General features: G+C 41.4%; 1 protein-coding gene across 1 annotated transcript in view; it reads left to right on the top strand.

The window, feature by feature from the left end:
• Positions 1-26,324, top strand: part of ALMS1 (ALMS1 centrosome and basal body associated protein) — a 72,085-nt gene that overhangs the window by 22,729 nt on the left and 23,032 nt on the right. The window contains exons 4-11 of the mRNA XM_082051886.1: positions 2,602-2,719; positions 4,002-6,183; positions 8,953-9,112; positions 10,576-11,976; positions 13,253-13,383; positions 20,257-21,982; positions 23,109-23,234; positions 24,932-25,102. Coding sequence (XP_081908012.1) covers positions 2,602-2,719; positions 4,002-6,183; positions 8,953-9,112; positions 10,576-11,976; positions 13,253-13,383; positions 20,257-21,982; positions 23,109-23,234; positions 24,932-25,102 — 6,015 coding nt within the window. The remainder of the gene's footprint in view (positions 1-2,601; positions 2,720-4,001; positions 6,184-8,952; positions 9,113-10,575; positions 11,977-13,252; positions 13,384-20,256; positions 21,983-23,108; positions 23,235-24,931; positions 25,103-26,324) is intronic.

Raw genomic sequence — 26,324 nt, 5'->3', positions numbered from 1 at the left:
CAGGTGACCCAGGCTGCCCTGTACATTTATTATTTGGCAAATATCTTTAAGAATGTGGGGATTTCTGAAGGGACCGACTGGACCCATCCCCGCACGGTGAGGATTTCCTGTTTATTAGTCTGCTTGGAGAACGCAAAATTATTGTTCATCTGTTGGGGTGCTGGGTTGACTTTCTTAATATGAATGTTCAGCAATACTTAAATTTTTGTTGATATAAATCTGTAAAGCATTAATATATCAGCCAGATTTGTGACTTGTGTGTGTGTACACGCACATTTATTTTATCAATACAGGCGTAGATGCATTCAAATTGTTTGGCAAGATCTATTGTTGATGGTGTTTGACAGCTTCCCTCCCTCAGTCTTTCTTGTTTCTTCATTTCCAGGGACAGCACACCCGGTCTTAATTGTGTGCAAAAGCTTTTTCTTTAATCACTCCTGATTTCCAGTTTATCTGGAAAACACATTTTCATTCAAAGTGAATAAGCTGAGCTGAATATCAGGAAAGCTCGTTCTTCTATTGTGTGAATAAAAATGAGATGCCAGTTCTGAAAACACGAAGCGTATCGTGATGTGAGATGAGGAGTCTAATTCAATAACTGCAACTACCCTTGCCTTTATTCAGTAATATGATTTTAAATATAAAGCAAGTTTTGGGAGGAAAATAGTCCATTGAACACATCTAAGATAGATTAGATTCCAACTTGCTTAATGTTTCTTAAAATATATGTTTTTGTTTCTTTAATAAAATTCACTATCCAAGCTAACTATGGTAAATGTACTCAGTATTTTCAAGTATAATAAAAATTGTTTGAGTAAATGTACACTAAACAGAATAAACGCATTGTAAATATTGTCTACTCCTAGTTAGTGCTTGGGAATAAGGAATAAGATTTATTTGGTTCTAAGTCAGTGTCAGCCACTGAAAACAAACCTCTTTGTTTCCTGTGAAATACATTTAAAATAAATTCGAAGGAGATTACAGTGAATTAGATCAGTCTCTTGTTCCATGATTTTAAATCATGAATCAAATAGTGATTAAAATCACATCAGTCTGGTACATTAGGCCACGATCTTGTTGTGCCCTGTAACATACAGAGCCCTGAGCTGCTGTTCCATTATAGATGAGACACCTCTGACCTTGCTCCTTATTTTCTTGGCTCCCGTTCCCTCTGTGCTGATGCTGCCAGTCGTGAGTTTTCTGTACTTTCTTTAACCCTTCTGTGTGTGTTATAATGATATTTCCACCCAGCTTTGCACAGGTACTGGCTGCTAGAAGAACAGAGACTCCCTGCTTAAATTGCTGTAGCATGTTTGTGCCATCTGTACTATAGATGCTACAATATACATTTGGCTGGATCTAGGGGATATGAGGCTGGCCATGTGGTGGACGCAGCTGCTGAGGTAGAAGGGAAGCTTCGAAACTGTATAGCAATATTATTATTATTATTATTATTATTATTATTATTATTATTATTATCATCATCATCATCATCATCATCATTATTTTCTAGCTGCTGCTGGGGTGGGCCTAGGGGCGCATCCAAATTTTGAGCCAGTTTTGCTGTGCGGTGTAGAATTATTTTTATCCATATCATTATCCACTCACTGCGTAGAGTTCTAAAGTAATTAAAAAAACCCCTTTAATTGGAAATATTAAATTAAAAATGAATCAGAAAGGTCATCTTGTGGTTGGATATCACTCATCAGGTGATGTAATACAGGCTGTAGGAAGCCTCAGGATAAAGCTGATGTAATGTAAACTTAATTCCTTATATGTAATGGTCATCGTGTCTGATGTGATTATCGTTCTGTAAGTGACACAGAGTGGAGCTTGGCTGAGATGGTTCAAAACTAATAAATCTAAATTAAATGAACATCAGTTCATTTAATATGGTTCCGAAAGTCATAGTCTTGGCAACAAAGAGCTTTTTTTGCTTTCAAAAGAAAATCTCACTTGTCAAAGCGTTAAAAGTAATTTTTTTCACCCATCAAAACATGTATTTAGTCTTTTAGACTTATGCAGCTTATAGTTGGTTTTATTCCTGCAATATAAAACATTTCCATTGGGTTTTGTAAGCAGTCAAGTGAAAAAAGAAGTGCTCAAAGAGCAAAGAAATGTATGATATAAATTAAATGTACAGCTAAAGCAGTAGACAGTGGTACTGGTATAATTGTAGTGACTAAGTTTATTATTACTTGTATCTTGAAACTGTAAAGAAAAGCCTATACAGCCTTTATGGAAAAATGGAGACTGGGAAGAGCATCAGACTGCATGGAAATCAGGAGGGGAGGTGCTGAGCAGTGAGTGGAAAAGGACAGAAATGTGCCCAAAAAGAGGTTTAAGAGGGCGAGTTGGAGCTGTCAGTGTCATGGAGCATTTTGAGATTGACGAGAAGAAACCCCAGTGTGATCCGTGGTAAGAAGAATGGATTAAATCCACGAGGGAACATGCTTCAGCAGAGGATTGAAATGATGGGATTACACCGTTTTCACGGCGCTTGGCGTGTTTTGAATTTTGAAGGCTGTATTAGTTGGCAGGGTGGCTTAAAGAGGGATTGCCTGGCCAGGTTTATGACTCTGTTCCTGTTGTTTTTAACAGATATCCAGGACAGTCAATTCTCTCCCTGTCTCCCACTCTTGATGTATCCAACGCAAGGCCCAAGATTTTCAGATGAGACGCTTCTCCAGCGATCAGAGATGGATTTTGTTCCCTTAAGGTAGGATAAAATCACCTGCTGTCATGGCAGAACCGAAACCTTTTTTCCTGAGTGACCATAAATTGTCCTGTGTTGGATAATTAAATAATTACAGGTTTTTGGTCACAGCAATAAGACAGAGGTGTGGTTTCCTCTTTGTTTGTCTCATATAGAGAGAAGGCATTGTCTGGCTTCTGCACATCTTTTTATTTTGCCCTCAAAAGAGTTTGGACAAGGGAAAACCACACCAAGCCTCTTCTGAACTTGTCATCCTTAATGTACCTGAAGAAAATGGGACAATTAGGAACTCCAGCCTCTGAGACATCTTTGTAGCTTTCTTAGACTCTCAGATAAGCTTCATCAAATTTTGGGGACACAAATCAGATACAATTTGTATTTACAGTCGTAAATATGTACATACATGTACATGGAATAATGTTACTCCAGCATATTCGAACCACAATATATGTTCTGTATAATCTAAAATAAAGATTTTTAGGTAAAGTATAAATACATAAATAGCTATTTCATTAAAAGTCTTTGTCCGAGCCTTCATTTTGAGGTGTGACGAATGATTCCTTTTGTGTAAAGAAGGCAAGAAATCCTCTGCCTTTTACTAAAAAGAGATAAAAAAGATATTTACAGCGTCACTGGTGTTTGGGCTTCTTTGTCCTTTTGGTGTGTGACAGGTGACATATTTGTTTCCTAATTTAATACACTGTGACTTCACTTTGTGCATCAGAACTTAGTTCCACCAAAACTGGTGACCTGCATCTACGGAGTCATATGAATTGGGGTTTGATCATCATTTTTATATGAAATAATTATTAATTCAAAGTTAACGATAAAAATATTAGAGGTTTATAGGAATTTGTCACCTGTGTTCCTCTGAGACCTGGCTTATTGTGTATCCTCTGAAGAAATAATTGATACAATGAAACTGAAATAGGTGATTTAGATTAAAAAAAAAAATCACATGCAGATTTATGTATGTAAGTAACTTCTATATTTTATTTAATTAATAAACTCTCATTAGTAAAAAATACTTCAGTCCTAAGTAGTATGAAAAATATTGACATACTAAGTAGAAACTAATATTATTTTCAAACCTTTATAGGGCTTTTTGATATTGTTTGGACTTTATATTTCTTCACATGTTAGCCTGTTTAGGCGATGTATTTATGTTCATGTTGCTAAACCCCAGTTACTTGTTTGAGTGAAGCTTTTCCTCTTCTATTTAAGCAGAGAATATGGGTGTTGAAATGCAAACTATTCAGCAACGCTCTTTTCTTGCCCCATATAGAGGGTTCCCGGATGTCTCCGGGCTGTCTGAGGAGCGTCGCGATCCCTCGCGTGTCCGTGAAGCTGCGTCGCCGCCGGACGCAGAAACTCCTGCGGATGCTCCCGGTGACGACTTCGCTTTGTCCCTTCCCCTCCCCTTCAGACACCTGGAACCTCGCAATGCCGCTTGTAGTGGCTCTTTGTCTCAAATCTCTTTCTCTGGGCAACTGGAGGCAAACGGAGGCTGGAAAAATGGTACTAATGAGAAGGCGTTGATTCCCCAAGTGAGTGACAACTTAGCAAAGTCTGCTTCGAACGTGATGCTCACCAAGGCAAACAGACTGAACCAAACAGAAGCTTCTCTTGCAAAACAGCCCTGTAGTACGGCTGGAAAAGAGGAATATTTCTCCCCTGACAGCAACGTACCTCGTTTTGAGCTTTTGGAGAAAGAAAAGGGGTTCCTGAGGTGCAATGAGTTCTCATCTGCAGAAAACTCCTCTTGTATAACAGCACTGGCTGAGAATTCAGGAAGAAGTGACAGAGAGACGCAAAAGGAGAAGGGGAAAACGGCTGAGGGTGAGTCAGAAGGGCACACAAAGCAGCTAGAGAAGCTGGAAAAAGAAAAGGCTCCTGAGCTTGATAATTCTAATGGTTTATCTGATGATTTGAGGAAAGACAATTGTAAAAATTCATATGCTCAGGGTGTTTTTTCTGCAAAGATTTCTGAAATAGCCAAAGTGTCGCAGGAACATGGTGTGGATTTCAACGGCTCTGAAAGCCTGAAGCTCACGGCCGTTGCTGAGGAGCTCCAGGGAGCTTTCCTAGATCCCCAGGGCAAAGAACTGTCTCCTGCGGTGAGATTTGAGATGGAGGAGGTTGTTCCTACTGTGACCAGCATCAATGATTGTGCACCTAAAAAACTGGTTGTGACCGATGTGGAAACCCCTTCCCCAAGTGGTGGGGACGCCCCAGTGGAGGTAGAACCTGCAGTAAGTGAATTAACTATATTGGATTTTTCCATAGAAAGGGGACATAAAGTTACAGGCATTTCCCCTTCCTTTAATCTTGTCGGTGATGGTTCATTCTCTGTACACTTTGCTCACCCAAGCTATCAGTCGACTCCAGGGATACTTCTAAAGAAGAAGAACGTTAAAGCGGAAGAACTTGGTGTCCTTGTGATGAAATCAGCTATTCAGGCCTCTCCTTCATGCTTAAATGAAGAAACTTCAGGGAACTCATCTCCACCTGTAACTGCTGAGAAGCAACATTCACTCCAATGCGCTCCGAAAGAAAACAAGGAACATTTTGAGTCCTTAAAATTGAAATATCCCCACTCTGGAAGAATTCAGTCTCTCCCCTCGCTCAGTTTCATGGACAAGGTGGGGGCTTGGAACGTGAGCCAACTGGAGGAAACGTCTGAGGTGTTAACTTCACGTGACCCAGGTGGAGTTTCTCCTGGAAAGAAAGCCTACAGTGACATTGCCAGCTCTTCAAACCGTATTTTGTCAACACAAAAAAGCTGTAGAGACCCCAGAGATCGTCTTGCTGCATCCTCTAGAGAGACAGCTTCCCTGGGAAGGTTGTATTTTCATAATAAAGACTTGCTGCTTGTCCACCCTCTTACTAGATCTCAGTCTGACAACGTGGTAAATGTTTCCAGCGGGAACACGTCCTTGGTTGAATTTATTGCACCAGCAAATTCAACAGAGGCAGTGCAGCCTCTGGAAGAAAAAATTAATGCTTTAGGGGTGTCTGAACATACTTTAGGCTTCATGACACAAAAGTTTATGGCTGAGATTGTTTCTGGATCTAGCGGTGAAGATGCAGAAAGTGATAGTACAGGGCAAAGTTCAGACCCAAAAGTCGTTGTCTCCAGGGAAGTTGCTCAGCTCCTTAGAGAGGATGGAAACTCTCCAACTTTTGACCAGGAGACTGGTGCTGCTCTTGAAAATCGGTCTCACAATCTGGATATTCCTGCTGGCCATGTCAGTGTGGACAATTTTGGTGATATTTCCCCAGATAGTTTGAATCTTCCGCTTAGTTCAGGGGAAGGTGGCCAAGGGAACTTGGGCTCCACAAGATGCTCGTCAGTGGTTCCCAGATGCTTCATCACCAGCGCGAAAGACGAGAACTTAATCTCCATTGGAGCAACTGCTTTGGAAACTCCGGAGAAAGAGGAGCTTAATATTGAAGAAAGGATCCCAGTAAGTTCTAACAACAAATTGTAACAGAATGAGTAGTACAGAAGTGCAGAAGTTTTCACAGAAACGAGACACTAGCGTGTGCTTATAGTTTCTGATATTCAGTCATGTTGCCAACCTGTCATGCCATTGTTCGTCGAGATATTTTAGCAAATGTGGTTTATATAAAAGCCTAAAAAAATAATCTTAAAGGACCATCAATAACTGATTCTAATTTAAACTCTGGTTTTGGAGTTATCCCACTTTTTTCCCCACTGTTTTTTTATAAGGCTCGGGTAAGGATTTAATCACTACAGACTAAATGAAATGGTTTTACGCTGGTCTGTGCTACTGCTGGATTTCATCCATGATATTAGTTCAGCTTATCTTAAATATAGAGGTGTAAGAAATAACCTTTAGGTATATTTAACGTAGGCAACAAAAGGGTTGGATATGGGAAAGTGGGTTTTTTGTTCTTTCCAGATATAGATGATAGTATCATGGTAACAGAATGCAAGGGAAATGTAAAGATCAGTGACTGATGGTGATGGAACATAAAAGGCACAAGAACATAGTGATACAAAGTGAAATCTGTTTGATAACACACTCGTAAATAAATGGATTCTAGCTCTTTTAGCGGAGCATTGATAAACCATTTGTCATCTTCCAGATTCTTTCAAAAGATCAGGTTATAATTATCCAAACACGAGGCTGAGCCTCAAGTGCTGAGTAAGGAAACGCCAGGAGGAGAGGGACGAACTTCACCCGCCCACGGGGCTGCAATAATAGCAAAACCAACACAAAACTCCTTGGCAAATCAAATTGCCTTTTGCTTTTTTTCTATAAATACTCATTTTGCTTGTTCACTTCGTTCCAGTATCTATGGCATAAATTCCCGAGTCTTCGTATATTCCTCATAAAGGATGTTCGAAGTCTCTGCGTACCTTTCCCTCTTTATGTTTTATTTGGCAAATATAGATTCTTCTTCTCTATTTTTGTTCCCCATTTGAGGATGGTTGGTGAGAATGGAGGGTGGATTGTGGCAGCCATGTTACTGTACTAATAGCTGTTTGAGCGTTAGGGAAAATTAAATGCAGATTTATGTTAACGATAAACATGTAATTATCTTCCGAGTAAGTGGCTGTTCCTCTCACAAGATGACTCCTATAATCATTGGGCCCTTGGAGCTGTGATACAGAAGTGCTCTTCTCGGTTGTCTGTGCAAATACGTGTTGAAACAAATATAAATATTGCAGGGAGGATATTTTAAGTGAAATTCATCAGGTGTAAAGGCCACTGTTACCTCTTTTATGACTATAATTAAACATCTTCTCCAGCCCTAGTTCCGAGCAGTTCAGCTCTCATAAATCACTGACAAGGTAAAGGAGATTCGGTCACATACATGGCTATTAATACGTAGGTTTATAATAAAATAGGAAATAGAGTTGGCTAAAATCCATAAGGTAATTTATTTAATTTTGTTGGCTCGTTTAGGAGATGATTTAGGTGAATTACAATTAATTTGCCCCTATAGGTGATTAAGTCAAGGCTTTTTTTTCCTGCATATAATGTCTGTATGTAAACTCAGATACTCTATTAAAAGGGAAGGAGTTACATTCTCAGAAGGTCCTAGATGGCCTTTGGGAGGATTTTACCTCCACGAGACTCCTCCAGCTTTCAAAATATATTAATATAGGGAATGTTGCACAGGGAACTGGTCTCATCCTCATAATATTTTTCTCTAGTATATCACCAAGTTAGATTTTGAGTATGGTTTTTGTTTAGCTTCCCTAAATCAGCTGCTTTGTTTAAATGTTACTGCAGTTCTACTTGAATAGTAATTTTATATATATGCGCTGGTAAAACTAAGTCTTGGTTATATAGAGAATTTGTATATTCAAGTATTCTACATTTTATAGAGTTAAACCAGCACAGTTCATTGTATCCAGAAATGTTTTCATAGCCAGGGAGTTTTTGGTTATTGCACATTAGGCCACTGAGGCAATTATAACTGAGACTATCTGTGTTTCTTCCTAAAACTATTGGCAGCAGAAGGTGATTTTACCCCTTGGCCAGAACAAGTTTATTCTCTACAGCAACATCACAAAAGCTCTTTTTATTAACCAGCTCTGCCAAAAGGCTTCCCAACTATTTGCCTTGAAGACTTGCCTATGGTAACGAGCTTGTCCTTAAGAGTGAGGAATTTCCCAGTGGCCCAGCTTGAATTGCTGTGCAGCGATAGTTCGATAGTTCGGGGAGGAAAAAGCTTTGTAAACCAAACCTTTGTGTTTTCCTTCCAGCTGACAAATGTCATTTTAAACAGGTGAGCCTGAAGTTTACCAATTCCATCGTTTCTGGACCTGTGGAAAGGGCTGGGCACTGGTTTGGTGGCATCTTTGGCACATGGTGAAGGAAAGGTCAGGAAAACCCCAGGAAAAAAACTGTTGGTGAGCGCAAGTACAAGCTATCACCACCAAAGCAGTTATTGAACTTTTTTGTGAATTGCTGCCAAGCATAAATTAATAAGGAATAGATGTGGCTTGTGAGGTGCCCCCTACATAGGCCTAGTCATACCAGCTAGAAAAAAGGCTCATCACTCATGGTCTGAAAAAGAATAAGCTGGAAAAGCTGTCTCGTATGTGACTGCCTTAGTGCGAGTTGAACAAGACTGAGGCTCAAGATGTTTTAAAGCAAGTTGTTTGCGTTTAAAACGATGCGGAGAATGTGCAACTTCAGAATCTGTTGCCATTCTGTGAGAGTGCCGCATGTGTTACTTATTTCTTCTTGTGCCAGATATACCTTCGCAACCTTGGCATCGATCAGTCGCCTGGGACGATACTGACGCCGTTTGTGCCCCGAGGACCCATCAGAGAAGTTGAATTTTCTCCTTCAGAGCTTAGAACGCTGAAGGAATCCACCGACACGCTGACGAGGACCGTTCGGCAGCCACCAGGTATGGGCAAGGAGAACCTTGTGTCTTGGAGAACACACAACTGGAGAGTTGCCTGTGAGGTTTTTCTTGGCCTGGTTGTGTCAAGTGTGTTTCTTCTCAAGTGATGCTCTGCTTGAGTTGATCTTCTCCCATCTCAAGCGTGAGATATTTGACATTGGAAAAGTGTTAAAACCTTTGAAAACACGCCTTCTCACCAAGGAGTCGTGTCTATGTGGCATCTTCTAGCCAGTGCAGTGACATTCTGTCCTTCTTTACTTCTCTTTTTACAAGAGTTCTTAAGAAAGAAATGTTTTGCATCTGAAGGTTAAAAGGAATGTTACCAGACTCGTTCTTCCTATGAGAGAAATGTTTGATTTCCCTTTCTTTCTCAGCCTCAGTGTGTTCAGTGTGACACTAAGTTATACACATTTTATAAATGACCAGATCAGTTCGTAAATCCATCCATCTAAAAAAACAATCGCTGTGACTTTAACAAGTGTTGAGTCACTTCTATATAAAGAGCAGTGTGCTCGGGTAGGGTTAAGATGTTCCTCAGTGGCGTGCCCGTGTAGTATGCCATTAAAATATAAAAATGCACATTGCAAGTACTTAAATGTGTATTTTCTTTTGCGTATTCTGCTTTGGCATTTGACCTTTCTGACCAGAAGCGATTAAATGTGTCTCTTCTCATGTTTGTTGGGCTTGTTTATCTTCTTTTGGTATATTTTCCTCCTTTCAGGAGACGTGGCAACTGAAACAACTTGGCAATCAGGACAGGAGTAGAGTTGTTCTTGATAGAGATATTATTCACCTGGGCTACTTGATGTATGTGAAAATAGCAGTGGTTGGGCCATGAAATGAAACTGTGTTTGAAACATACAAAATAACTGTGGGCAAGAATACCTGGGAGCTGGCTCCTCACTGTGCTCTGTACCTGGCAGCATGGATTTAAGAACAGTATTTACACTTTGGCTTATTTATTTATTATTAAAGCAATTAAGTGTTGCACATCCAAATGGTAAAAGTGCATCTTGTCTGATTTTGTACCTTTCTGACCCGTAGTGGGAAACAAGTTTATCCATAGCGTGTCCTTTGCCTTTTCCAAAAGGATATTTTGGAAATACTGCCCCACAACCCTCCTGTTTCTTGCAGGGCTACTTTTATACATCTGGACATCGAAGCACCACTATGTCATTTATCTAAGTATATTTATTTAAAATCTACTTTAAGCATTTATTTAAAAGCAAGTCAAGTTCTGTAGTTTCTTGGATATTTATCCAAAATGGTCTAAGGGATTTCTTTCAGTAGACAACTCTCATGAAGTCTTACTTCCAGTCTTATTCTAAAAACAGTTTCCTAAATATTTTCCAATATTTGAGTCCTTCTCTCCCTTTACAAGCCCCCTAGTGCAAGCAAAAGCAGTCTTTACTGATGCAGCTGTTTTCTGGAGCCCTAAACTTAACTCATCTCCTGTTTCTTTGTAGGTGAATTGCCATCAGCAGTTGAAATTACGCAAACAAGTTTTAACTCCAGCACTTCCACTCTGAGTACGTCTATACCAATGAATTCAGAAGTCGGCTCTGATATTCTGTCACCCCGCGAACTCTCTCCCTGCTTCCCAAGATCTTTTGGAGACAAACCGGTGAGTCAGGGCGTTATGTCGCTCCACGAACTGGAAATCCCTGCTCTGCTTTCCATACAACCAGAGACAGAGTGTTCAGCTGCCTCCGAACTGCGAGAACCAACCCAGCGTCCACGGAGTGTTTCACCTGCCTGCCATTCGGACGGAGACAGCCCCATGCTTCTTGCAAAAAGCCTTCAGGATCCACTAGCTAAAAATGAGTCCAAAGATGTGGATATCGGCCTACAGAGATGGGCTGCCGGCTCTTTGGCTGGAGTTAAAAAGGAACTGGAAGTTGACAGAGGATCACGAACTTCAAGTGTAGGTAGTAAGAGAAATAAGGGTCAAGAAAGTGATTCTTTGCTTGGGTCTGGTGCGTTGCAAGAAATACGGAAGCTTTTTGCAGAGGCGGAGGAAATAGCTGGCAGGTGGCGTGATCCCGGCTTTTCCACTGTCTCTTGTAGAGAAACTGGGGAGTCTTCCCCAGTGCTGGTTAGAAAGGAGAACAGTCCCGAAGATTCCAGGTTAGGGAAGGACAACGTCCCTCAGGGTCAGAAGATACTGTCACGGGATGAGACTGTGACCCGAAGAAGTTTGCAGGAAGAGGGGACAGCAGTGAAACCTCTGATTTATAACACAGGGAATTCAAGGTGGGAAAATTCCTTTGACGTCAGTTTGCGCAATAGTGAAGAGATGATGAAGGAAATGACCAAAGAGTTTAGGGCAGGGAAATCTGTAGGAAGATCTGAGCCAGAAGGCTGCAGTAGTGCAACTTCAGACAGAAATCAGCCTGGTTTTGTGGGTCTCGCCCAAAGCAGCGGAAGTAGTGAAGTCAGCGCTGGGAAAACTTCAGAACTGGGGAATCCTTCCTCCTCAGAACCTTCGAGCAGTGTCACCGATGTCACAGGACGCATCCAGAGTGTGTTGTCTAAAACCAGCGCAGCTGGAAGCAAAGCAGGAGGTATTGGAGGGAGTGATGACAGCAGCAGTGGAGATTCTCTAGCTGCCCACGTCAAAAACCTTCTGGAGAATCCTCCTTCCTCAGAGCCTCTGGGCAGTGTCACCAATGTCCCAGGAGGCTTCCAGAGCACATTATCTAAAGCCAGTGTGGCTGGAAGCAAAGCAGGAGACACGAGACAGAGCGATGACAGCAGCAGTGGTGATTCTCTAGCTGCTCGGGTCAAAAACCTGACAAATGGCTTGTTTGCGGTACACGCAACACAACTGCAGAAGAGTGCAGATGAAGAGGAGAGGAAAGCGCGAGGTAAGAAAATGGCTCGATTGTGTTTCATCAAGCGTTAGGTTAGAACGGCAAGTACTTAGGTATAAATTTAAGGGATTACTTTGAAATGAAGAGATATGGACATAGATGTCCTGAGTGTGTTCCTCTGATTTTAAAGGTGTTTCTATTATATTATGCAGTGTAGGGGAAAGGGACCTGGGGCTCCTGGTGGACAGCAGGATGACCATGAGCCAGCACTGGGCCCTTGTGGCCAGGAAGCCAATGGTACCTGGGGTGTATTACAAGGGGGGTGGTTAGTAGATCGAGAGAGGTTCTCCTTCTCCTCTCCTCCGCCCTGGTGAGACCCCATCTGGAATATTGTGTCCAGTTCTGGGCCCCTCAGTTCCAGCAGGACAGGGAACTGCTGGAGAGAGTCCAGCGTAGGGCAACAAAGATGATTAAGGGAGTGGAGCATCTCCCTTATGAAGAAAGGCTGAGGGAGCTGGGGCTCTTTAGTTTGCAGGAGACTGAGAGGTGACCTTATTAATGTTTATAAATATATAAAGGGTGAGTGCCATGAGGATGGAGCCAGGCTCTTCTCGGTGGCAAGCAATGATAGGACAAGGGGTAATGGGATCAAGCTGGAACACAAGAGGTTCCACTTAAATTTGAGAAAAAACTTCTTCTCAGTGAGGGTGACAGAGCCTGGAACAGGCTGCCCAGGGGGGTGTGGAGTCTCCTTCTCTGGAGACATTCAAAACCCACCTGGACATGTTACTGTGCGACCTCACCTAGGCATTCCTGGTCCAGCAGGGCGATTGGACTGGATGATCTTTTGAGGTCCCTTCCAATCCCAAACATACTGTGATACTGTGATGAGCTTTGATGGGATGGGGCTCAAATCACTGTTTTTTAGTCATCTCACGTAGTATGACGGAATGGGGTAGAATTAGACCTTCCCAGTTTGAATACGTTCTTTTGCCTTAAATTGACACAAAGTGTTTTGTCCACATAGCTATTAGGCTTGGTGAAGAATTTGGGAAGGGATTTTGTGCAAAAGTGTCATCTTGTGCCTGAGACTGTGAAGATGGCAGAACCAGGCAATGGGGTTTGGATCCATTTCTCCAATGAAATGCTCGAAACAGCCATTTAAAATTGTATTCTTGGTCAGTTCATGAGCTCTGGTGTTTGATAGCGGCCTTTGTTCCCATGGTAGCTAGAAATGCTTAGCAAACTTCTGTTTTTAAGTCATAACACTCTAAAACATGATGTGAGAAACAGAAAGGGAATAGATTTCTGGTTTGTGTTGTTTGTGCAGCATGGATGAAGCTCAGCCTGACCAGCCGCTCCCAGGAATCTGTGTCCGGCTTCGATGAAGAGGATCAGCGAAGAACAGAGGAAATCAAGGCAGAGCTGCTTCTGAGCGCCAAGAAATCTGCCCCAGCCAAGGTACAAACCACCAGACCTGCTGCTCTGGAGAGAATGTTTGAAGTGGGGGATAAATGCTGCGGTCTGGCCTGTCGTCCTAAAATGATGAATTCTATTCCTGCAAGATTTTTGAAGATTAGTGCTTAGACAGGGAGAGGGGGATGCAAACTAATGAGAGCTCTGTTTAGCAGAGAGGCTTGTTTTAATCAGTTCTTATGTGTGTTTTTGGACCAGCCATTAAGCTCATTAATTGGCTTAATGAGTTCTGCTTCTCACAAACTATTTAGGCAGACGGTGCCTTGTAAACTCCTCCTTCTGTGGAAGGAGTTGATTGTACGATGCAATATTATCTTGGTGATAGGAGCATTTGTCGTGTTACTTCCCGTGTGTTCTGAAACGTTTACAAAGGAGCGTGATAATGATTTTCGAGAGGATGCTTCAGGGGAGAAGGGAGGAAATTGTTCCTCCTTTATGTTGATTGCATCAAAGGCAACGGGCTTCAAGTGCAAGGAAGAGCCTTATTAAAAAAGAAACTCCTTAATGGTAAGGATGATGAGAGCAAGATCATGTACTGTTAATCATGGTATTTTTTAAGAAGAGCTTGTGTTTGTATCAGTAAAGAATAATCTAAGTGTAGTTAATGCTGCTTTGGGGCAGGGATGTAGCCTGGGTGAGCTTTCAGTCTCTCGCAGCTCTATTTTCCTGTGGAAACCTCACATTGTGTTGCTGTCATGTTTTGCGTATCTCATATGGAACATTCCTAGTTCATATATTAACACAGAGTGTATCCAAGTTGAAAGTATCACCTTCCGTTTGACTTGAAATATTTATTTCCAGCATCCATCTCATGTCCAGTCTAATTATGTCATGATTTCTAGGGGCTGTCCAAGTGTCCTCAAATAGGGCACTATGCAGAGAATCATCATCTGTCCTAAATTGGGTGTTTCACATAAATGCCCTTGAATGAAAAATAGTAATTTAACAGTAGTGTGTGCCTGTGTTTGTAGTTTTTGGGGTATGAAAAGTGTGGGTAATATCAGCTTCCAAAAACCCATCAGACTGAGCTCTTGGTTATTCGCATATTGACGTTATCTTTGAGTGGGGAGCCTGAAAAACAATCTATTTTAACAATTTGATTTGCTTTTAGAAATTCAGGCAATTCTTAGGCAGGAAAAAATGAACAAAATGCATTTGTGCTTCAGTTTGCTCATTAAAAACTGGAGGCTTTGAACCTACTTTCTTTCCAGCTTTTAGGTTTTATCAGGTAACAGCTTTGTCCCTGACATTAACTTGGTACAGACTGGACCCAAGTGTTTTACCTTTATGTGATTCAGTGTCAGCGATGAATTGTTTTATACTGATTTAAAATAAGAAACAAATCAGCTTTTCAAACCAAGCCTCCAAGAAATTGCCTCAGGCCAAGCACAACACTTTCTGCCTGTATCTTGAAAATGTTTTTGCTCTGCGATGACTTTAATTTGAGATAAAAAATGGTTTGGGATTTACAGAATGAAGGTGGCTGGATTTCTTTTTTGTTATGCTGGAGATAAATGTCTTTTTTCCCTCCAAGAAAAACAACATGTCACTGAAAAATACAGATCGTTGAAAACTGTTTAACTGAAAGAAATGCAGCCGCTCTTATTGCTGACAAAATAATCTACTAGCAACTGTTCTGTAAAATACCTGTTGAATCTAAAGAGCAAAGCTGCCAATGTGCTGACTTCAAAAGAACGGAACGGAGATTCTGAAAAGATATTTTGCTTCTAAACTCTGAAGACTGAGAAAGACAAACTGTTCCCAAACAATTCTTTCGTCAGACCCTCATCTTTATTTAGTGCTGCTGCTGCAGCCTTGTGATGAGTGTTCTTTTTAGAAACTTTAGGCTCTGCCTTTCGTTTTTCTAAGTGACAACTCAAGAACTATAATGTGGCGCTGTGATGTTTTATTGTTCCCGCAGGAAGCGCGTGAAGCCCGGCTATAAAAAGACAAGGCAAGGAAGGAGCAGGACGGCTTGGGAAGGTTCTTCTCAGGGATCTTTTATTTCTAAAGATTGTTCCAGCTTTTGAGAGAGTCGAGGGTCTGTTTGGCTGTTTGTCACTGGTGATGTGGTAACAGACGCTCTAGAAAGAAGCATCAGAATGATTTCTCGAGTTCTTGCTGAGCGTTTGAGGAGGTAATTGGGACATACGCTCATAAACGGGCTGCAAATATGTACGCAAGTGCACAGCCCAAAAAAGGGAACGTTTGGTATGAAAATTGAATTTTGAAGAGGTATCTCTAATAGCGAGTAGTGCTCATGAGCAGACCGCACCGCTTTATTTTCTCTGTTTTGTTTTCTCTGCTGTAAAATTGACAATCCTTGCATAGTCAATCTGTTTACCCTCAATCTGTGGAGTCTTCCTGGTGATTTTATAGCTTGTCCATTACACCAGGAGAAAAATACACTTGTGTTTTATAATAAACACTAAAACTTGGCAGAAATGCTTTGGAACAAGGTGGGTCTTGTGAAACTTGTGATGGTACTTTGCTGTAAACCTGTTTGTGATGGAGGGAGCAGAGTCACCAAGACATTCCTTAGATAGTTTTGTGTCTGATAAATAATTCCTGCATCTGTGACCCTCCTGGTGTGGCTGTAGAGATCTCGTTTTTGCTTGAGCCGGTAAATTGGTGGTATTTATTATGTTGATAGGCTTGAGGAGTTTAACACGAGGGTGGATGATGCTCTTCGGTCATAAAGAGTGATAGGACATTAAGGTTGTTGGGATTTTTAAGCGAAAAGTGGATCCTGGGCTCCAGAAATCAACCGTTATTGTTCTTCCACTGAAATCATCAGAGTCTTCAATTGCAAGCATAAGAAACTGGGAAAAACCAAAGGCTTGCAGGTGGGCTTCTGTTCCAGGAACACTGTCAGATTTAACCACCTTCTTGTGCCCTTGGTACGTGTGTTTTGGTCCCCCAGGTGAGATTGAGTTGCTGTTAGATGCAGGTAAAGCTCCAGCATATTAAACCAAAGAACTTTCCTTCTAAATTGAGGACCTTATTACCCACCTGTATTTTGATGGGTGCCAAAGAGCTACCTCTTGACTTACCTAAGAATATTCTCCTTTAGTATGTGGTTTTCTTCCACTAGATGCTGTATTTTTCCACTCCTTGTGCTTTCTCACTTTTTCAGGAAGTTCACCGAGTTGTAGCTCTAAATTTGCGCTGCGATCTCCTGCGGATCATATGCCACACAGCTCTTTTTTGGAAAGATGACACATAACAAGCACAATAACACATGTGAAAGGTTTGGGAAGACGAGTTTATAGCAACTTCTGTGCTTGCTTTCTGTAGTAGGAGTTGCTACGGTCCCTTCTTGCTGAAGATGTCATCATCCAGGGATGCACTTTATTAATGTAATACGCTCTGCTGTTTCCATAGTAGTTCCAATCAGTAGGAAAAAATAGATATAGTCTAGATTTATTTTTTTAAATAAGCTTATCTGGACCATCTGCACCAGGGAAGGTTCAGATTGGATTTTATGAAACATTTCTTCCCATAAAGGGCTGTTGGGCATTGGAACAGGTTGCCCAGGGCAGGGGTGGAGTCACCATCCCTGGAGGGGTCTAAAAGACATATAGATGTGGTTCTCAGGGATATGGGGTAGTGCTTCATTTACGTTCTGGTTGGACTTGATGATCTTGATGGTCTTTCCCAACCAAAATGATTCTGTGATTCTCTCTCCATGGCAGTACATTTATCTCAGTTTAACTCTCTGCACCTCAATTTAAGTATTGCCATTTTTAACGACATTTGAATTAAGGAAGTGCAGATACTGGTAAATTAATAAAATTATGTCCACACTTAAATTCTGGTGACCTATAGTTTCACACACACTAATGTGAGCTCTAATGATTTTGATGCAAGGTTTGGATGCTGATGAAATTATTTGTCTTTTGGCTGTTTCCAGTGTCCACTAACCCTGATACCGGCCCTGACTCCAAACTGATGCGTTGAAAGAATCGGAGGGAATTAATGTAAGGAGGAGCTGCTTTCTAGCATGTGGTGTGAAGTGTGGTGTGGGACTGACTGTACGATACCCATTTTAGTTAGAGCCTATTGAATTGAAGGGAATCTTGGTGTTTAAATAAACGTTCATTTCTCCAGAATCAATCCAGCTGCTTCCAGAGGTTGGTGTTGCAGCTGCTTGGTTATTGCCCCTCCTTGGAGGTGCATTGGTAACAGATCAGCTGAGTAGTTGCCTTAATTTGCTCCAGGGCAAAATCTGTTGCAGTTTTTTGATCAATGCTGACAATAATAAATCACTAAGAGTGGGAACTTAAGATTTTCCCAGTTTCGCTAGCAAGGCTCTCTTTGTGCTCTTTGACAGGCTTTCTGCATGCACCTGGCAGCGTGATGTTTTATTCGCTTCTTTTGTCGCGTGACCTTTAATCTAGAGGTATTTGCATTTCTTTTCTTCCAAACTACCTGCTCCTTTACCACCAACCAGGTAAGTAGCTGCAAACATCAGCTGGCGGCGTTTGGGAGCTTCTGCTGCAATGAGGGAAGTCTTGGAAGCGAAGATCCCTCCTGGTCCCTCCGCGGGCACTGGGAATGGCAGAAAGTAGGGACACGAGGGTGGGGAACCAGGCGGAAAGAAAGGATCACGTTTTGTTTGATCTGTTTTATCAACCTCGGTAAATCTCTGCAGGAAAATGAATGTGCTCTGTTAGTAGCTGCTGTTCACAATGAGCCGAAGGGTCTGGAATATCCAAACTTCATTGAGTATTTAGTAACATTTCTGCTTCACTTGGCAAGTAACGAGGGCCGTTTGCTGAGCCCTTCATACCTTTTATCTCTGTATATTTAGCGCTTTGTCTGCAAAAGGTGCATTGAGAAATCAGGTTACGTTTTGAGATGCCAGAAGAGGGTGGAGGTTCCTGTAACCCTGGCAATTTCCCAATTAACCATCAGTAATCAGCCTCATTAACAGGCAGCTGAAAGGCAGCATCATCTGAGTCTGCTCAGAGTTGGGTGTGGATTTTTTTGCTCTGATTCTGCTGAGGGGCAATACTGTATGTTGCTTAATTTTATTTACCTGGTATGATAATTTGCTGTTGATTGTTGCTCTTGGGACTTGTTTTTTGATGGTGGAAAGGGGCTCGAGGTACAGGAGAAATCAAGCAATGAGGATGAGAGAGAATGCTGAAAATGGGAATGGTTCATAAAATCAGGGAAAGAAGCCAGGCCTGAAATTAGTAGTAAAGCAAATGATTAGTGTCGGTTTCCCATATGACAACAGGTAGGTAATTTAAGACACACCGTTACGTAAATACGCAGCAGAGATGCCTGAATACATGTAGTCAAATAGCAGAATCCCAAATATAGTGGCTGTGATACTGGGGGTGATACAGATGTGGGACAATTTTATGGAAACAAATGTGTAAATATAACTTATTTATAGAAAAGATTTAATGAGTGGAGACAACTGACAGTGAACTTAGTTTTGGTGGGATTTGTGTCATTTTCTAGGGATATCTTTTAATTTTTGCGGCATCGTCACCAGCTTTCCAACCAAAAAGTAATATTTGTGGCAAATGGATCTGTTTTGGTGGGAGAAGGAAAATGATCTGCACCTGAGAACTGGAAACTTTTCACACGTTATCATGTACCTTAGAGAGCAAATCAAAGCTCTGATTATTTTCAGTCATTTTTTAATTATTGTCAGCAGTGGGTGGGGACCATAATACGGTTTATTACAGGTCTTGTCTGAGGGGGAAATTGGCATCCTTGTTTTAGGGGAAAAGAGCAATATCAGTTAGAGAAAATTAACCCTTTTCTAATTAAATATTTTCTCATGCTTTGTGATGAACAGCTTTTCTTCCCACTTGTTCCCGTTTAACTGAATTATTTTCATTTTATTTGTTTCATAACCGCTAGAGTGAAATAATTCAAGCGCAAGGGGAAACCTTTTCTATCCAGCTCTGTTTCGTGTGTTGATAGTTATGGCACAGCAAATATCTGATGCAGAAGCGTCCCTGTAACCCTAAAATGTCACGTATGTAGAGCGTTAATAGCGTGGAGTTTGTTCGGACCGTGGTCCAAACCAGAAGGGTTTTAGTGCATGTCTGTGATTTCTTGATCAAAGTTTTGAGTCTTACAACTGGAAGTAAATGTGGGTTTCTGTGGTGTTTTATTATTTCTGTGGAGCTTTGGAGAGACACTTTTCATCAGTAATTTACAGATCACATGTAGTTGAGTCATATACAAGATCCCCATCCTTGGAGATTTTCAAAACTTGATGGGACCTGAGCAACCTGTTCCAAGTTCAAGTTCCCTACTCGGAGTGAGAGACTTCCAGACATCCAACCTAAGTGTTTCTGTGATTTTGTGTGGCTAATTGACTATATTTTAATTAACAAACTTGAAATCACAAAGCTTTAGCGATGCATGTGCATCTCTATAAATCCCCTTGAACTTAGTGGATATTAATTCAACATAATAATTTTTCCTAGTATGTTCTGAGCTGGGTTTATGACAAATGTTGAGCTCTGTATTAAGCTGACTGATAGAAAGTTTTATTCTTGTTTTCCTGTGAGTGATGTTGAAGGAACTTTGCCTATTTATCAGAGTTACAACTTTATAGTTCACAAAATGAATGTGTTCCGTGATAGATGTCACTGCTGTTTGTTACAGCCTCAAAACCACGCCAGCTAATTTGTTGGCGCTTCAAATGTGACAAATGTTTAATTAGTTCCATTAACAGATGAGTTCCAGAGAAAGCGTGTGCTCATTCGTGGTGACAGACTCCTGATGGTTGACAGCCCTGGTGTTTCTTTGAATTCTGCAATGCAGAGTTTGGCAAAGGCAGGAAATTCCCCACATAATTGATGGGAATTGTTCTGTATTTTTCAGGATCCGTGGGTATGTGGTTTGGAAGCTGCTTCTGAGTGTAACCGTGATCAGGAACAGAACACAGAGCGTTTCAAAGCTCCAAGGGACAAAAGGTTTCAAACTGACAGACAAACACAAGCAGTCAAGACTAAGGAACTTTTAGAGACCAGCTTAAGACACGTCCTGCCGTTCTATAGAGCTGATCCTCCCGCTTGTTGCCTGCTGAAGGACACGCAGCTTACGTCTCTGAGTACCATTCAAACACCTCATTGCAACCAGCAACAGACAGTTGAAACTGGTCATTCTGATGCTGTTGAACTTCATCCACCAGTGCAGGAGGAATGGGACACACGTGCAATCAGGTCTGTAGCTGCTTCCGATCCACAAACAGACACTGATTTACCAGCTCAGAAGCAGCTGTGGATGGAGAAGTGTTCTGAAGATCCGGCTCAGCAAATTACATCCATCACCTTTTCGTCCCGAAAACGTTTGCAGTCACCGTTGGCTTCCCTGGCACGCAGCAGCGGTCTGACCACAGATGGTCTGGATGGGATGATGCCTTTGGAGGTTGACTCCACCAGTTCTGAGGAACAGAGCCATGGCAGCCAGCACTGGGGAAGATCTTGGACCCGTCCTTTGAGTCCAGCACTTGCTTGCTCAGTGTCTGTTGAAACTGCTTTTACCGCTGGGAAAGACGGGTTTCATCGTCTCTCCACTGACAGGAACAGAGTTGGAGCTTATCGAGAAACAGACTGTTTGTCAGAGCAGGATTCTGGAAGCATCCGTGCTGCTAAAAGACAGACCCTTACTGCAAAAAATGGTGACGTTCCGCCGCAAGATGTGAGTGAATTTGGCAGGCACAGTGCCAGGCTTGGGGGGCTTGACTGCGATACAGGATTCAGCCAAGAAACAAACAGATTTAATGAACCCCATTCTAGAAGCTCTTACCAGCAGGACAAAAGCTGCTCACCTGGCCACAGCCGCTTCTATGAAAGCTTAGAAGGTTCAGGTCCAGCCGTACAAACTGATTTGCTGAAGGACCAGATTAAATTGTTGGAAGAAGAAGAGAAAAGCCCTTCTGATGAAGTAGCTCTCATTCAGAAGGAGGTTACGACAGAACAAATCGGTATGTCTCACCACTCGCCTGTGGATGAGATTTTATCCACCACATCTCTATCCCCTTCATCACCAACTAAGAAAGTTCTGTCCTGTGTCCACATCACCCTGTCCCCAAAGTGTAACGACTCAGAGCTGCGTAGCGACTTGAATACTGCAAATGAGACGAGGTCGTGGGATAAACCTGTAGTTGATGCTCCACCAGTGCCTTTAAAAACTCCAGAAGCTGTTTCTAAATTATCAGCTGCTGATGTCATTCCAGAAGATCAAAGATCTTCACCTTTCTGGACACCAGGATCTTCGGGAGACCCCTGCCTGGTGCTTCCCCCTGTTACAAGCTCAGAGCTGCCCCCGCAAAGCAGCGAGAGGCCACAAGTTCTGGGTTCAGGGGGGTGTAATGTGAAGAATATCTTCAACTCGGTGCCTGCACAAACTGGGAAAAGTACTTCGGATGCTGCCACGCAGATAACAACAGAAAGTCCTGAAAAAACCACCTTTTCAGCAGAAATTTATGTTAATTCGCAAGACAGTGAAAATGATGCCCGCCAGTCGTCCCTCCAGAAAGCACATGAACTTCCCACCACTACAACTTCATCTCTTAATGAGGTTTCCTCTTTCCCACGGCAGGGTGGTGAGCAAATTAGTGGCTTATTTGTATATGTAGACTTTATTCACAGCATCACAGTATCACAGTATGTTTGGGATTGGAAGGGACCTCAAAAGATCATCTAGTCGAGTTCAAGGTATTCATAGGTATTAGAAAACCAAAAACAAACCCAACTTTTTTTGTGGAAATAACATTCTTGAGATAATTTTGATCTTTAACGTCGCTCAGATGGGACAAAGCCCAACCTTTAAACTTGTGCTCTGTAGTCTTGATGGTAGGGTGTTGTATAGATACAGTTTAGTTCTGGTTTGTCTGGAACCGGATTTGTTGGGTACAAGTCTGGTTCCAGATGATTTTCCAACATTTTCTAGATGATTTGATGTAGTTCACTGCTTAGAGTTTAGCAGGAGATATATCAAATTACTGATTTACTCTCTAGTCGAGGGAGTACAAAAGCTGAGAGGAGAATAGGAACATCACAGTTTTCTGTAGAGTAAAATAGAAGACACGGAGAACTTTACAATCTGTCAATGGAAGAATGGGGATGGTGAGCAGTGGTTTCCCACAGTGGTGGTTTCTACCACTGCTGTGTGTAAACTTGAGTCATTTTCATTATTTTTCCTGGGGTTTGTGTCTCTGTTCCAAGGTGTTTAAAACAGTATGAGTTGACAGAGCAGATTCTTTCATTAGAGCGCAAAAAAATGCGTATTTTACATGATCACCTCTTCTCTTTGCCAATGTCCTGGTCCAAACATTTATTGGCATTCTGTTAGGACAACATACTGATTTATTGGCTTGAGAGACAGATATCCATGCTCATTTCAAATAATTTCATTACCCACATAGCTCCCAGTTGATCCATGTTTATGTGAGTTGTTGTTTTTAAGTTAGTATTTGTCACCTTAGTCAGAAATTTAATATTGAATAGGTAAGGAAACTATTTTGTTGTAGTGAAGCGACAGTCAACCTTCAACCCATTGGGTGGGTATTAATGAAATAATCAATAATTACAATTTATTTTCCGAAAGAATATGCTGTTTCTCCAGATTTACCACAGTGAATGTCTTCAGGAGTCTCTTTGGTTCCTGATTTGTTGCTTTTATCTTTGGTTGCATTAAAGGATTTAAACCTTTGCCTTCTGTCCCCACAGACCAGCCCTTGCTGCTGCCGTATAAACCTGCTGGGAGCACTGGGATGTATTATGTTCCTTATCGAAAGGCGGGATCCAAAATTCCTCCACTCGGGTCAGAAACCAGCGTTGGGAGCTCTCACTCAGGTACTTCTTTATCTTGGGTCTCCCAAACGCAAAATGATGGTTGTAGTTCATGTAATTCAAAATGTATCCATTTCTTATGCGGAGTTGGCTCAGTTGAGCTCAGAGCTCTTGTCCTACCAGTTTAGAGTAAATGCATTGATTTTACTAGAAAAATTGTTCATGTTCACACCACTTCATAACACAAAGATGTACGAGTCCTGGCTGAAGGCTGCGGTTTCAATTTTTGTGATGAAAAGGATGTTAGAGCTCCATTCTGGCCGTGACAAGAAACAAGGCTCCATATTTTACAGCTTGGAAATTCTTTATTTTCCTTTGGGAATTACTGTTCAGTTTTGAACTCTTTCATATCTCTGCCAGTTCTCCTTTTTAGCTCCGTTATTTATGTACATTCTCCACCTTTTCTTATTAATTTGCTATGTGTGTGTTCTGAAGTATCTGCATAATACACCACCCATTCCAGATAATAGCTTTTTCAGCCCTAAATTTCTTTCCTCCACGTTAGATGAATCCAGTGTAGAAAGCCTTTCTATAAACAATGTCATTTGTAACTCTGCTTTGAAACATATATTCACGTCTTCCCCACATCCTCCCAGTAAAAACACGTCTCATTTACCGGAGGAAAGGGCGGTCTGTGATTCATCAACTTCTTTTGCTTTCCCTGCTGTTATTTTTCACTTCTCTCCTATATATACGTACAGAATGCATCACTTAAGCGTTATAGATCTTATGTGCAGATTGTTTCCAGTCAGAACTTTTTGACATCCAAAGTTATTTGTAGACAAAACTAATAGGACAGAGATGTCCCATTCCTGACAGATGTGCCCCAGGGGAGCAGTTTGATACGACACTGACAGTAAGTGCACAGAATGGTCATTATAGCCACAAATCCTGCTTGTCATTCCTTAAGTGTCTCCCATCATTATTTTTTCCCACTCTGTCTGTTGTAATATGGTCAAAATGAGAGAACAAATGCGAGGCGAGTCTGTTGTTTTGCAGAAACTACGACGCTAGATGTAAAAATTCCATATGCATACGAGGCAATGCAAGGTTCCAGCAAATGTACGGCACAATTCAAAACTAAATCTGTTTTTTAAGCTGCCTGCTGCAGTTTGGAGCAGTAGCTGAAGGAAACTAAGTCAAGTCCATTGAATGTAACCAGGTGGTGTTGACAGGGATGATCAATCACTGAAGGGACATTTTAGGTTTTTAACATTGGGTAACAGCGATACGATAGTAAGAGTGCTCTGCTCTTCTTGCCCTGGATTCTTATTTAGAGGTTACACAGACCTAGTGCTCCAGTTTTTCCTCCATTGCTTATTCTCAGCTCGGAAAATAGATATTTACATCAATCAGTGAAAATGTCTGGAATTTTAATGAGAACAGGAGGGAGTCTGGACATTCCAAATCCTGTGTCTGGCTTCCTAGCAGCCTTGTCTAATGCTCATTTTTCTTGTGTTCTTTTGTAGAATAGATAAAATTAATTTACCTCTCGGGGAAGAACCAAAAATCATGGAAAATAATACGGTGCAATTGCTGCCGCATTAGTCACAGGAACTGCTCTCTAGGGATCGTGATTGGTGGTGAATGTGCTGGCATTGATATTGGATAACCAGCTTTCTTTCAGATGTTGTGTTTTAACACCAGTATTTTTCCTGCTTTCTGTTATTACTCCTAATTGTTGCTCTCTTTCCCTCTAGGGTCAAATGATGCTCCTCTTCCAAGGTTTCCAGCAAACCTGCTCCATTTAAGGGATGAAAATCCTCCCGACATTGCAGCCATTGACCATAAAGAAGGAATTTATAGTAAAAGGGTCAAGCCCAAGCTGGCCTGGGCTGAGGAGCAGGTGGTACCACTGGGAGCTTCCTCAGGTAGTTCAAATGTCTATTTAATTTACATGTATTTTCATACACGTGAAAGTAGAGAGAAAGAATTACGTTTCAGGATCCATGATTTCTGGTCTCATGATATTGCTGAGAATCTGCCTGAAGATGCTGAATTCGACTCATTTTTCTCTTCCCCATCTTTATGCTTTTTCCTGACTGTCCAAATACTTGGACCTTAGTATTATATATATTTTTTGGCCACTCTTAAGTTTGTGAAGTGTGAAGTCTTGAAGTGTAGCAAGGATGCCCATGTTGCAAATGAGATAAATTCCCTGGTAAATAAGAGCAGGTGGGAATTGCTCAGGCTGGGATTATGTTCCTGCCCACAAATCCACTGCTGTCTGGTGATGCCATGTAAAGTATCTCTGTAACATTGGTATTTCACTGAATTTTAATTTGATTTGACTGATGTCTCTTTCTCCCCTCCGTTAACCTTGTACTCCTGCAGGATGAAGGTCAGGATTTACTACTATAGTAGCCTGCTTTAAGACTTTATTTGTTGAGAATGCTGATAAAATGAAACTGCACTGTGCTAACTGATGATTTTGACACTTTATCTTATGACAATAGCTAAAATTAGTCCTGATGGACACTCCTTTTGTACTAAACCTCATTCTGTGATTTTGAGCGACCAATAAACTGAGCAAGGACAAGGATTTTTGTGGTGGTTGAGAATTCCATCTTGTTCCTGGACAGAAGTAACTGGGAACAGAGAATTGCTGAGTGGCTGCCATCTCCTAAATACAGCTACTAATTCCTAAGGGAAGCTGTTTATTGCACATACTGCATTATGCAACATGTATTAAACAAAGAGAGGTAATATAATTGTGCAAGGAGGTAATATAATTGTGGCTGTTAACGAGGGATGAGGCCCAAAAATATATGAACATCAGCATAATAGATTCTGAATTAGACAATTTGTGCTCTCTCCTAGGCACTCATATATATATTTATATAGGCTTCTTGGGAGCCCATTTTTTTTTCTTAGTATCACATAAATTCCTTATATGAAGACATTTAATGAAACAGATTTTTGTGGAATACGTCAGTGTGATTATTATTGTCCTTTTTAAGCAGGCAGCTCAATATGCCTGGGGTAAGGTTACCCCACAGAGATGCGCCAATGGATTAATAAGGATTCCTTCTGATCATTTTAATTCTTCATTTTAGAAGGGGTTTTCTTGGAAGGTTTCCTCTTCAGAATGGA

This window comes from Streptopelia decaocto (assembly GCF_964273445.1).
Source record: "Streptopelia decaocto genome assembly, chromosome: 4".
Lineage (NCBI taxonomy): Eukaryota > Metazoa > Chordata > Aves > Columbiformes > Columbidae > Streptopelia > Streptopelia decaocto.
Note: the sequence above shows the minus strand (reverse complement) of the source record. Positions and strands in the feature narration are given on the sequence as shown.